The 14,598-nt window shown below is 36.4% G+C and overlaps 1 protein-coding gene across 4 annotated transcripts in view; it reads left to right on the forward strand.

Annotated features, from left to right (window-relative positions):
- Nucleotides 1-941, forward strand: part of cep112 (centrosomal protein 112) — a 111,520-nt gene extending 110,579 nt beyond the window's left edge. For 3 of the 4 annotated variants that reach the window (XM_079457102.1, XM_079457101.1, XM_079457100.1), the window contains exon 27: nucleotides 175-941. In XM_079457102.1, coding sequence (XP_079313228.1) covers nucleotides 175-191 — 17 coding nt within the window. In that variant the 3' untranslated portion in view covers nucleotides 192-941. The remainder of the gene's footprint in view (nucleotides 1-174) is intronic. The other variant, XM_079457103.1, reaches the window with a different exon arrangement.
- The last annotated feature ends 13,657 nt before the right edge of the window (nucleotides 942-14,598 follow it).

Here is a 14,598-nt window from a genome sequence, read left to right on the forward strand (position 1 = left end):
TCAATTGGCGAGTGACATCATAGTACCGCGAGAGCAAAATATACAGTAGATTAAGTCTTCTCTCGAACTCGCCGTTTTGGTCACTCTGTTTAACATATGAATTTGTATTGGCTATTGAAAACCAAAATGCCAATGTCATGTTTATAACTGCGACTGTCCCTCTGTACCTTGTAGGTAATATAATGATGTGAGTCGAGCAGATGTGTAAGAGAGACTTCATGAAGGACACAAGCATCTTCATACAAACACTGTGATTTCATCTTCTGCAAACACCAGCGTATTCATGCTCATTCATTAAATTGTTGTCATTCTGTTTTATTTATAAGTTTGCTTGATGTCCATTTGCTTTGTTTTTTTATTTTTATTAAATGTGACATTGTGTTTTAAAGTTCGGGCTTCACATTGTTCTTGTTTTCTCATCTGTTTTCAGTTTCTCAAATTTAGCAGTTATGTATCAATACATTTTACATTACTAACATTCTTTACAAAATACTTTCGTAATATGTTTAAAACAGGAGACTGTCTTGCTTTTAGCTTGACCTTTTTATTTTCTTCCCCAGTCCAACGAACTCATTTGTCGTCCTGCTAATACCCTTCTTAATACAGTGAAATAATTCTACGTTTTCAGATAATATATTTGGACATGGCTGTCTCAGGATGCCATGTGCTTTGTGTTAATCTTCTACAGGAAAATGAGTATTTGTTTTAGATTCATCTCTGGCTGACTTGAACCAATCGTCTGATGGGTTTCAGGATATGACCTATCAATGGTCTTTCTTCTAGAGCAGGGTTTGGCAACCAAAACTGGCCCGCCAGCAATAATATGTGGCCCGCGCCAGCAGCATTATTTTTATTAGTTTGCCCGCAGCTGGCTCTGAAATAGATCCATCACAATCCCGTCTTTAGTAAATTTGCCTTCAAAATAAAAGCATGAGAACGTTTTTGCAGCAATGTTTTATTTTTAAAGGAATGGAGAGCTTTAAATTTTAAAAGTTCTAAAAGTATATTCAAAGGAGTCTGTCAATCGCTAGACACACTTCTTAAATAGCTGTCATGAAATATGGGGTATGAAAAAACTAACAGTGAAAGCATTGAAACGTTCGCTTATAACGCGGGGCTTCAGTACCAACAAAGCAAATTCAGGGTTTTTTTTAAGGTGCCATGCTTCATCTTGTGGTGCCGTCCAATATAATTTTTTTGCAAACAGCTACAACTTTGTTGCAGATAAGACACACACCGGCTTGGCATTCACAAAACTAGGTAGGATGAATGCATAGTTGTCTTTCCATTCCTCTTTTTATGCCTTATTTTCACTGTCAACTTTCCTCTTTAGACTCTTTGATAGTGCCATGTTCTCTCAGCATCTAGCTATCTTAAATATTAACATCACTCTGCACAAGACGTAATAGCGTACCCACAGCAGGCCAAAAAAATGCAAAAATACAGTTTAGTTTGATTTCTTAAATTAAACTTTTACTATGTCCTGGGCTGCCCTCTAGCAGCTAATTCGTTTTTTGACCTGATGTCAAACTTACTTGCCGACCCCTGATCTAAAGATTAAGGGCCAGATTTACTAAACAGGGCAAGCGTGAGAGGTTAAAAAAAACGCTGATGGTGGTGGAAATGTCTTACCAGGCGCACATTACAAAACACAGAGGCAATATTTCATTACCATAATGACCAACACAATTTATTAAGAGCAGCGCAAATAAGCGAGACGTTCTTTTTGACGCAAATTAGCGCAAATCCTAGTAAATTGCATTGCGCGATTCATTTTAATACACTCCTCCCATAAAGTTTGCGTCTGAAACTCCTACAAATGCAATACATACACCGTTTACAATTTTATGTTATTTGTTTAATTTTAAGTTTGAGGACGCAGCCTTCTGAAACGAGACACAGCTTCTCACCCGAATTCTGAGCATACACACCTACAGCACATCAGCAATCACCAGCACAGCACATACAGTATAAGCACGCCACGCAGACAGCTACATTGTCTGGTCTCACAGTATTCCAGTGTTTGCCAACGATCAGTTTTATGGCTTGTCTGCTTACACCTCCTGTTCAACCCCATGGTCCACCTACTCCTGGTTCGCCGATCCCCTGCTAATGAGAAATGCTCTCTCAGTATAATCAATACCATCTCCAAAGACTGTTTACATTTCCACTGTTGTCAATAAACTCACCTGTTTGGCTTCACCTGTCTTTGAATATATAGCCGTTATAGCCAAATGTGAAAATGTAATTTTCATAGCCTTTGAACGCTGCTGCAAGCAGTAAGTAAACTCACCACTAAATCTGGAATATGCTGAAAAAGTTGGACACTTTAATTCCAATAATTAAAGTCTTAGCAACTTTATTTTGAAGTTCGGAAAGATTGCCTACATGCATCTCCACCCAATCTCTTACCACCTTACAGTGCCCTGCTATACTATGCATTATATCCTCTGCATATAATTTCCATCCACGTGACGGTACAATACATTGGCTGCATCTCATTGGAAGGCTGCGTCCTCCAGAGGTCGCATTTGTTGAGTTTGTCTCCTTTCAGTAAACATTATAGAATTAACATTTATTTCTCTTAAGACGGTATCATTTACGTAATGTCTTAATAAATTATCTGCTGATATAGTTGTAGAATTTTTTTGGGAAATTGAATAGCAGACAAGTGCATATGAATTAAATATGTGAAACACATTAAATCGGTCTAATCTCTCACAAGACCAGAGTGTCTTGCCAAAATAGTGTCTTGCTTGTAAATGAAATGCCACCACACTCCAATACTGTCAGCGAATTTATTTAAGTACTATGTTGTTGGCCACCGGTGATGCCATGATTGCTATTAATGAGCTAGAAACCTCATGACCTGCCTTTCTGCAAATATGAAAGTCGATTTATAACACATTGAAAGCTTTTTAATTCTCTCACTGTGCTTAAATGTATTAGCAGTGTGGCATAGAGATTAGTATTTCTGGGAGTAAATGTATAATTTTTTGCAGGGATCATTAGAATGCATTATGGGAATTGCCAGATATAGATATAATGATGAGTTCATAGACCTTAGAAGCAAACACAATGTTTAGCCTGCTTAAAAACCCTTTCATGTCAGAAACCTGATGTAAATGCTATCTGGATGGTCTAGGTTTGGCAATGGAGCTCAGGACTGTCTCTATCCCCCATTCAAGTTTTCTCTTTAATGTTGCTTTCTGTTCTATGCAGTTGGTAATATAATAATAGTTGCCAAAACAGCAGCAGAGCCTTCACGCAGACAAAGAGCTCAAGCGTTGAGCGCTGCATGAAACTTTTTCCAGGAAGATGTTATGAAGTTGCATTTGTCATGATTCTGCCTGCTCTTGTCTTGATTTTCTGGTCTAGGGGCAGAATCATGACAGACCCACATGTTTTAGGTGGAGAGGAACATATTATGGTCAATCAGGACATAATATGCGTTCTCTCCTGTCTCGTCATTTGGCCCCGCCCCTCTCGTTTCTAGTATAGCTCTCCTCCTGTGTCGCATTACCCACACCTGCCCATCGTTATCCCCTTTGTTAGTCTCCCTATATAATACCCTCTTGTCTATTGTCTTGTGCTCGTTGGTTGTACGTATTCATGTATCCTGCCCTGTTGGAGTGTTCATGTTTCCTGATAATCCTATTGAGTGTTTGCTAGTCTTGTTGAGTTTTCAGTTGGTTTCTTGTTTAATAGTGTTTTCCCCATCGAGGGTGTTTGTTTTGTTCCTGTTTTATTATTAGTCTATTTGTTAACCCCTTCATCCCTGCTGCCTGCGCTTGGGTTCTTCCACTACCACGATTGTGACAGCATTTGCCAAAGCCATATTCTTTTCTCAATGATCTCCACCAATCTGCATTGGAGACAGTGAGGTGGGGAGCAGGAGTTTGGACATTTGCTTGAAAAAGGCTTGGAAACGTTGTGGTTGGAGTCAGGGCTCAAGAGAAGCATCATGAATCTGTCTCCAGTCCTGCTGAGCTCTGTTTAATCAGGCAGTGTCTCTGTGAATGTAGTGGTGGTCTTCAGGTTGGATGAGGGGAGGCTCTTGTTGATGTACTCTCAGTCCGGACTGCAAACCACAGACCATTTGCTGACGGTCTTTGCACACCACACCACTTCTGAACTGATGTTCTACAACAGGTTTTAGTAAAAAAGATTTAGAACATATTTAGTATTGTCTTTATGTGTTTGATGTGCTTGATGGACGTACGCATGCTGTATTTATATACACACACACACACACGTGAGAAATGTAAGAGTTCGTATTCATTTAAAAAAATTCCGGAAGGTATGTGTTTCACGTTTCTCTCATAGGAGACTTTTATAAAGACTGGCTTTGATCTCCATTTAATCTTAAGAAACAGTTGAAGACAAACAACTGAGATGTCTGCCTGTAATTATACTTTTGAGGGAATCGACTCTTGAATGTTTTCATTCCATTATTTCGGTATGATCAATTAGAGATGAACCAAAAACTAATTGCCCATAAGAGCACAGATTATATTCTGTATCTTTGATTTCTCAACTGTACCTTGTAGACACAAATGATATTCAAATGTCATCATTACTCTCCCTCAGAGTGTTTATATTAGCCCGTTTTAAATTGAAAATGATACTGCCGTTTCCACATGTGTTTTAGAAATAATCTGCGTTTACACTACACAACCGAAAACGCATGTCACATGATCATCCAAGTCAAATCAGCTTTATTTATATAGTGCTTTTTACAATTTTCATTGTTACAAAGCAGCTGTACAAGAAAACATTGACTATAAGTAAAACATAAAAGGATTATGGAAGTCAAAACACAGGTCAAATATCAGACACACAATAAATTCCTATATGCAGTGTTAATTAAATAAGACTATCAAATTCTAGCAGCCCCCCCGGCCAGGCAAACAGTGCAAAACAGTATGTAAACGGTGGCGAGGATCCCAAAACTCCATTGGAGGAGAAAAAAACCTCAGAGGGAAACCAGGCCTAACCAGGGGATTCCAGTTCCCCTCTGGCAAAAACTGATGCCTCTGCACAAGCTCGACAGTGCACGCACAAGGCAAAATAAAAAAACAAAATTAGATTTAAAATTATCATTAATAATCTAATAGCGACTGAAGATTTGTAGAGTCGCCACGTCCTTCGTCCAGCATTTGTCAGGTCTGGGAATGGATTGCGCCCTGCCCGCTCCAGTAACCTTGGACTGCATCCTGCCCGCTCTGGTAACCTTGGAACAATGAGACAAGACTGGCTGAGAGTAGAGTACTGTTCTGCACTCTTTGATGCAACAAATGCATCAGTTGTTATTGGAAGTGTCCCTGGTTCCGGTTGATCTAACTAGTGCAGCCTAGATCTTTGAAATATATATATTATGATAGTGTAGTGTATGCAAGATTAAAAAGATGCGTCTTTAGTCTAGATTTAAACTGACAGAGTGTGTCCGCCTCCCGGACAGTGCAGGGAAGACTGTTCCAAAGTTTAGGCGCTAGATAGGAAAAGGATCTGCCGCCTGCACTTGATTTTGAAATTCTAGGTATTACCAACTGACCTGACACCTGAGAGCGTAGTGCACGTGATGTTTATGTGTACTGGACACGCTGGGCATGCGCACTTAAATGTAAAGTTGTATGGGCATACAAAAGTGGGTTGTCGATAATCAGGCCACTGTCGTTGGTTACTAGTCACAGACCGACCAGTACAACATAAATATGATGGCAAAGAAAAGCAAGGATGTCTTTGTGTGGATAATGTTAGAGGAGGTAATCCATGTTATTAAACTTGCTTGATTTCATTCGGCGCAGGGAGACCTATCAACGGAATAATATTTCTAAGCTGATAAAACACAACCAGTCATGATATTTCTTTAATGGCACAGCCATTAAACATACAAAGTGATGGTGGAAAAAGTAAGTGAACCAGTAGGATTCTGGTGTCACTAAATGTCAGCTGGAGTCAGGTGTTGGGGAAACGACTTAACACAAAATACGATGAGTAGCTAAATAAAATCAATACATTCATGAAAAGTAAACATAATAGACATTGCAGTACTGAGAGAGCTATTTAAAAGTGTAGAGCTCTCGATTCTCTCTCACGTTGCTGTAATGTCACCGTGTCGATCTGTGTAGGCAGCGCACCTTGAACTTAAACAAGCTTGTTGTTAACACGTTCCTTGCGAGGCTGGTCATTGTCGCCTTCAGCCAGCGTAATGGCTCTTATGACAGAGGATTAACGAATCAGGTAAGCAAACGCCGAATGTGGGCAACCCCGCCTGCGTATTCTAAAGTCTACGTTTTTGTCTGTTTACACATAAACAAAACCCCAGAGTTTTCAAACTAAAACGGGGTCTGTACCATTTCCAAAATACTAAATTCAATACTTTAAGTTCAATACATGTATTATATGTTTAGTCTGTGCAAGTTCACCTTTTACTTTACTGGTAGTTTACTAATACTGTTAATTTTCTATTACTTGTAGCAACTGTCATTTATAAAAGTACACTTTATGTTCACTATTACTTGTAGAAGCTTTTCTATTTACTTGTAGTTTACTAGGAGGTTCACTGGTATTCTAAAGTCATGTATTAAATGTTTAGTCTGTGCAAGTACACTTTTTACTCCCAATAAACTATTAGTTAAGTAGTTTTTTTATACTGCAAGTATACTTGTAGGTTTTCTATTTACTGGTAGTTTACTAATACAGGTTAACTTTTACTTGTAGAAGCTGTCATTTATAAAAGTACACTTTAAAGTTTATTTTTAGTAAACTACTAATTTATTTTAAGTATTCTTGTAAGCTTTTTTTAAGTGAACTTGCAGATATACTGATAGTTAACGGGATCAATACTTGTAGTAAATTTGTAAGTAAACTTTGTAAGTTTCTTAGTAAAATACTAGTTGAAGTATGCTTGTATTTTTACGAACAAACTATTTAGATATTATTTTGCACTTGAAATACTTGTAATATACCTCTAACTGCACATGTACAGGTGACTCAAAATAATTAATTACATTAACATACGAGTATTTACCTTGCTAGGAAAATATTAGGAAACACACATTAGATTTTGAAGTAATCTAAAACGACAAAATATGTATATTAAATTCAAATGTATTTCGGTAGCACATACATATATTTACATTTATGGATTTGGCAGACGCTTTTATCCAAAGCGACTTACATTGCATTATATACATTTGTTTAGAAGTATGTGCAATCCCTGGGATCAAACCCATGACCTTTGTGTTGCTAGTGCCACGCTCAAAACACTAAGCTTCAGGAAAGTTATTATATATTAATAAGTAGTGACAGAAGTATAAACAGGAAATTATGCAATAGACATAATAACTAGAAAATGTTTCAATAAGTTAAATACAAACAAAAAAATACATACAAACAAAGAGAGTCAAAACATTCACTTATGGTCCCATGAAATAACAGTACAAAATATTTGTTACAGTCATATATATATATTTGACATATAATGGAGCAGGTATCACACAGTTACAAGAACACGTAAGTGAACCATTGTCAGTTTTCTGGTTTTCTGCTTAAATTTTTCATTAAAAAGTCTGATCTTGACCAAAGTCACCAAAATAATATTTCTAAGCTGATAAAACACAACCAGTCATGATATTTCTTGCCTTTATTGAGCACAGCCATTAAACATACAAAGTGATGGTGGAAAAAGTAAGTGAACCAGTAGGATTCTGGTGTCACTAAATGTCAGCTGGAGTCAGGTGTTGGGGAAACGACTTAACACAAAATACGATGAGTAGCTAAATAAAATCAAAAGTAAACATAATAGCCAAAAGTGACTAAAAGTCATTGTTTGTGATTTAACACTACCCATTTAGCCCCCCAAGCTTCATTATATTCATTAGCATCTTGGCCCCGTCTACATATAAAGAATGGTTAAAACAGCAAATACGGCCATACATTAACACTGCCAGTGACTAGCAGGGACATTCAATTATTTTCAATGGTAGTTTAGTGACATCCGGGTGACACGAGCGACAATCAGCTGGCGTCAGGAAGTGGGTGTGTCTAGCGACAATCTCAATCTCAATAATGATAAAAAGAAAATAAATAGAAAACATTTATTGTGAAATCTCAAGCTTAAATAGCATTAAGCCTTTTCTAATCATCTGCATTTTTAATGGGTGTTCACATAGCAGGGGTCAAAAACTATACTTTGGACTATTCTTATTCTTATAAAACATTAAAATGATGACACACTATAAATCCCTGTATAGTTCAGTAATGGTTGGGTTCCTCTAGATGCAGTCTTGTACAAGAGAGATTCTCCAGGAACCGCTTACATGTTTACAGATCTTACAATAACCATTTTTTTATTTGAGTAGAATGTAGTGAAAAGGTGACTCCAGAACTGAATATGGGGTTATTCAAGAATCTTCATGGACGAACCAGCGAGACTATAGATGGTTCCACCAATAACCCAATCATGAGAAAAAAGAGTTTTGAAGCACTTAAAATACAGTTTAGGGTTCTTTGAGTACACAACAGGATATTTGAGGCACCTTTTATTTTTAAAGTGTATGAAATGGATATCTAGCAGTCAAGAAGGTTTGAATGGTTTAACGGCAGAAAAATTCATCTCTTCTTTTCCTTAAAGCACTTACACAAAATGTTCTGTTGAAATATTTTCAAAGGCCATTGTTTTGAGATGAGACTGTTGAACGCAATTCTGGTTATGTGGTTGATGGCTGTGACAAAGTCTTTTCAGCGTAAAAACCTCAAGTCAATTCATTTCATTTACATCTATGCATTTGGCATACGCTTTTATCCAAAGTGACTAACATTGCAATGTACTATACATTTGTTCACACTGCATATAGGAATTTATAGTCTGTCTGATATTTGACTTGTGTTTTGACTTGCATTACCTTATATGTTTTGCTTATAGTCAATATGTTTTCTTGTACAGCTGCTTTGTAACAATGAAAATTGTAAAAAGCACTATATAAATAAACTTGACTTGACTTGACATGACATTTGTTTCTGACTAGGTGCAATCCCCTGGGATCGAACCAATGACATTGGCATTGCTAACATTGGCATAGAGCCACGCTCTAACCACTGAGAGTGTCCTGGTGGATTCATCTCAAGATGTTTGTGTGTTGAGAATATTAGCTGATTATACTTGAGATACATACTGACCTTTGTCATATGGGTTGAACATTCTGCTTTTATTCACCATATCATTGTTTTATTGGATGTCATTTCCCAAAGCCATTTAACATCATGGCCATGTTTTATTGCTATTGTGTTAATGAGTGTGCCATTATAGGAACCTGCTACTGCGATCCAGCAATGACCGTCTCTTTTATTCAGAGCAACTGTCAGAAACGTTTATTTTCAGTGCAGATGTTAAGTCAAAGTCAAAGATCATTTATAAAGGACTTTTTAAGACATCAAGTGTTTACCAAAGGGCTGTACAGACATAATAAGTACAATACAAATAGAAGAAAAATAAAATAAAAAAGACATGAAACAGCACATAAAAAGAAGCATTCACACAGAATAAATGCAATACTATAAAAAAATGTTTTACGATGTGATTTAAAAACAGAAAGAGTTTGAGCCTGCCTAACATGCAAAGGCAAATTATGTCAGAGTTTTGGGACTGCAACCACAAAGGCACGGGCCCCCCAGCTTTTTAGCTTTGGAAGGGGGAGACTAATGCTAATGCTTAAGAGTAAATGCTCAACAGACCTGGAACAGATTTCCTTCTTTCTGCTCTGCTTGTGTCGGGTCAGATGAGTTGACAGCACTCTGTTTCCTATCATTGATATTGATGTGCCTATTGACACAGATAACTGCCTCTGTAAACCGACTGTCAGTTAAACAGATCTGGCTGTTATTGGCAGTTATGGTCATTGTGACTGTCGGTCTTGAGGTTGTATGAGCTGTCTCTGAAATTTTCTTACATTATTAAATAATTATGAATCAATCTGTCATGTTATGAACATATCCATTGCAGCAAATTAGACAGACACATACAGTACAATAAGTGACTTGATCTGACATGAACAATTTTTTTCACACTGCTTTCTTATTCAAGATATGGCACAGTTTGATGTAAATACTAAACAATAAGCTTGCTACTTCATGTATCACAAAACGCTAAAGGATTTATATGCCGTTTTTGTACTTTGTTTTTTTACTTGTAGAGCATTTAAGGTGCTTACGGTAGCTATTTGGTTTTAACATTTTCTTATTTTTTCATCTGGGATACATTGAGAGATTACAAAGAGATACCTTTAGGACAGCATCACCCACCACTATTTGCAAAGAAGGTGAAACTCATTACTACACAAGTGCTGCTTTCATGGCCAAAACGGGATTAGAGAGAACATCAGACATTGTTTCTGTGTATTGTTTGACTTTAAAGTCATGCGCAAAATAGGATTAAAACATCAAAAAAATGCTGATAAATAACCTTCAGTACCCCCTCAGCCTGCAGAGGGCTGAAGTGGCTTCAAACACACATATGGATACCTTTGTGTCAGTGATCAGCTCAAAGGCCATTCCAGGACCAAATTCAAGTTTATTTTCTTCAAATGTCCCATTTCTAACCGAATCCTCCTAGGAGGCCATAACAAGCTGCTGAATGGTTGCTCTCTTCATCTGGAGGCTTGTAATACACCATGTCTAACTTCAAAGTCCATCTTAACACCACACTTTAATTGTATCTTCTCCGACACCCAGTGTGCCATCTGATTCTGCTGACAATGACACAAATGCTTCTTCTGTGTTTACATTAGCCTGTTGTCGTACAAATACAGCATTTTAAACTAAATAAATTCTTGTTTATACTGCCATTTCCACATGCGTTTTAGAACAAATCTGTGTTTACACTACAATACCGAAAAAGCCTGTCACGTGATCATCCAGACGCGCTGGGCATGCGCACTTAAATGTAACAGTTGTATGGGCATAAATAAGTGGGATGTTGATGACAGTTGGTTAGTAGTCACAGGCTGACCAGGACAAAATGAATATATGTGTTAAAAGTGTGGCGAATGTAAAAAGTGTGACTCCGCTGGTCTTATTGGTGCAGCAAATCCACATTTTGCTGGGCAAACGTTAATACATTGTCGAGCAGCGAGAGCTCACAGTACGGGAAGCAGCCATATTGTTTTGGCTAAACTCGTGCGACAGTGCGTAATTCGCATGTGCATCGACGTCATTGTAGTTTACATGGAAATGCAAATGGCTGCGTTTTCAAAAAGTTACACTTTGAGACCCGTTTTCGAAGGTTTGCGTTTTCTGTCCCCTAAAACGCTGTTTCCAGTCCCCTAAAATGTTTTTTCCTTGTTAATGTACAGCCAAGATGCATACTTTTTTTGTGTTTTCAGTTAAAAACGGTCTCGTATAAATGGCCTCTTACTTTCTTTTGTTTTGTTTTCCAGTATATATATTTAAAAATTTACTCGAGAAGCAAAAACACTCAAGATATTATGGAAAAAATATGTATAAAAGTTGTGCATTTTTGCTTAAAACACATAATAAAAAAGTATTGTATTCTTATGAAAAAAGAAACATGTGAAGGGTTTGGTTCCAAAAGGGGATATCTCAGTTTAAAATGCATTGTGTTTTTATTGTGCATTCCAATTAATATCAATCAATCTGCAGTTGGTTTGTTTTGATTTAAACCATAGTCACAAACAAAAAATACAGCTAAAAAATACAATAAAACACAATAGAAACATGAAAACACACACATATTGTAGAAAACCAGACTTAATACATGTTTGCACAGTAAAACAAAACAAAAAATGTTTTGATTTAAGCCATAAAAAACGAAGAAAAATACAGCTAACTAATAAAAAATAAAACACAATAAGAACATGATAACACACACAGGATTTAAGGAACCCAAACTCACATATTTGTTCTGTAAAACAAAACAAAAATGACCGAATTTTCATCTTTGGACAATGTTTCTTTAATGATAATCTTTCAGATTTGTTCTTTTTTATAGCCGTTCTTCTGTAAATTATCTGTGTCTTTAATTGTTGTGTTCAGTGTCTGTTTCTTCATTCTCAGTTTTAGGCACACAGTCATTGCGGATGTTCCAAAAAATGGACATTCGCACATCTGACAGCTTCCATAAGCCTTCTACTTGCTTTCATTTTCTATTGTTCTCCCTAAAGTCTTTGCACTGGCTTGTGATAAAGGGATAATCACTTCAAAGCAAACTGTTGAGAGTTTAACCCTGAGCTGAAAGAGCAGGCAGACAATACAGTTATTGAGAGCAGTTAGTGATTACAGACACTCTCAGACGTGCCCACTTTAACTGAGATGAGCAATATTTAAAGTCACTTCACTCTACACTCCAAAAATATCTGTTAAAATAGGACACAATAGGCTGAATAAATAAGAAGGAATTTTCCATATACATTTTTACAGTGATTTACATTTAGTACTACATTGCGTTGTGTTTTAGCATTAACAGAAATGTCCGTAAAATATTAACAGTGATGTCTGTAAAATAGACTGATAAAGTACTGGCAGAAAATTACAGTTATACGTTTTTTTTTACAGAAATATATATTCTTTCGTGTTACATTACCTTAAGAAAACAATTTTTTTTACAAATGAAAATGATCTTTTCTCTTAAAGATTTCAATTGTAGGCTACTTACATTTTAATAGTAGAAAAATAAATCCTCTTCCATTTTGACCAGCTCGAATTGTCTTCTTTAATTTAAGACTGGCAGTAATATCAAAGATATTTCTGATTCAGCCACTACATCTGTTTAAATTGTTGATGGATAAATGAGTCATATTTATTTCTGCCTTTAAAGGAGAAGTTCACTTTCAAATAGAAAATTCTGTCATCATTGACGCACTCTCTTGTCATTTCAAACCTGTATGACTTTCATTCTTCCTCAGAACACAAAAGAAGATGTTTTGAAGAATGTTGTTAACATTAACATTCACTTGCATTAGTTAAAATAGAATTGAATGGGGGGCTGTGCTGTTTTGTTACCAACATTTTTCTAAATATCTTCTTTAGTGTTCTGCAGAAGAAAGAAAGTCATAGAGGTTTGAATGATGACAGAATTTTCATTTTGAATTTCTAGAGTTTCATTGCACATTTATCATTTCTGTTCTTTTTTTGTGGGTTTGAAACATCCACCATAAAGATTGCTATATTTTTGCTTAGTTTATAAATTATAAATATATATTTTAAAAGAATCATACATTTTAAGAAAAGTCTTGCTGGTACTGGCCACATGTGGTATACATTGTGATACATAGCTACAACCCATTTTACATATGTAATGTTGAAGAAGGATACAGGGTGGGGGTGGTTGATGTACAGGGTTGATGAGGGCTTGTCAGTGGAAAGTGCAAATTTATTATATTTTTTATGAAGAATTCTGACAATTTGTTCACAATTAGGACCAGGAATGTTCATTAATAAGGGAAAGGGGGTTGATTTTGATTTCACATGTGAACGGTTTATTTGTGTATCTTTTCGAATGGCTGTTAAAACAAATGAATGCAGTAAAACATTGTATACTGTTACTGTTAGGAATGAAGCCTGAATCTGGATCTGAATACAGTCAGGCAAATGCGCACCCAGCTGGCTACATACAGTATGAGGCTGTAAATGGTCCATTCTGAGACAATGGTCCCTGTACAATGACTTCCTATTGTCATTTGAATTAAAAAATTTGTGGACTGTTACCTCCATAGACATCAGACATCAATTAAGGAAGCGTGTGATAAAGCTGTGTTGGAAAGGGTTGTTGGAAGCGTTTCGTAATGCTAATTCTATGTCCGTGTGACTCATGTACTTTATGCGGTCAACCTAGTATGACAATGTATACCACTTGTCAGCTGCTCTTTAAATTCATCTCATTGAGCACTAATGCGTGCATTTTTTAATATCTTGCTTCTTAAAATGAATGTAGAAGATCAAAGCAAGTGCTCAGGCCTTTGAAGTATCATGAATTGAATCAGTGGAACGTTCTCCCTCACTAGTTCAAAATGCAGGACAAGCTTTTCCGCTAGTTTTACTTTTTAACTCAGACGTTTAACTATATTGCTGCTGCAAGTACTTGCAAAGTTTTGCACTTAAATTTTTTTACAGACCTCATTGTGTCTAACAATGCCTATATCAGGGAAATTGAAAAATATATATTTTACGTAAAGTATGTTTAATGTATTTAACATGATGCAAATGGAAACAATGTCATGTGCCTTTAATATATTGTACTTTCCAAAGGTTTAAGTTCACAGGAAGAATTGTTGAAATATGCATTTACTAAAGTAACACAATTAAAGTACTATTGAAGAAAAAAACTATTGAAAAATGTCAGTGTCTCAAGAGTAACTCTGATAAAAGCAAACAAAAATTATGCATTATTTAAAACTAGTTTAGTTTATTATTTCTCATATATTAAGACATACATTATCTACATAGCAGGAGCACATAACATAAATGAGTCAAATGTTATTGTGTTAAAAGGCTCTGCGGTGACTGTTGTGGTGATGCCGGGGTTAATTGTGACTGGTATGGTGATGAAGGGGTTAACTGCGAGTCCAGCGAGGAAAAGGC

Source organism: Barbatula barbatula (genome assembly GCF_947034865.1).
Source record: "Barbatula barbatula genome assembly, chromosome: 5".
Lineage (NCBI taxonomy): Eukaryota > Metazoa > Chordata > Actinopteri > Cypriniformes > Nemacheilidae > Barbatula > Barbatula barbatula.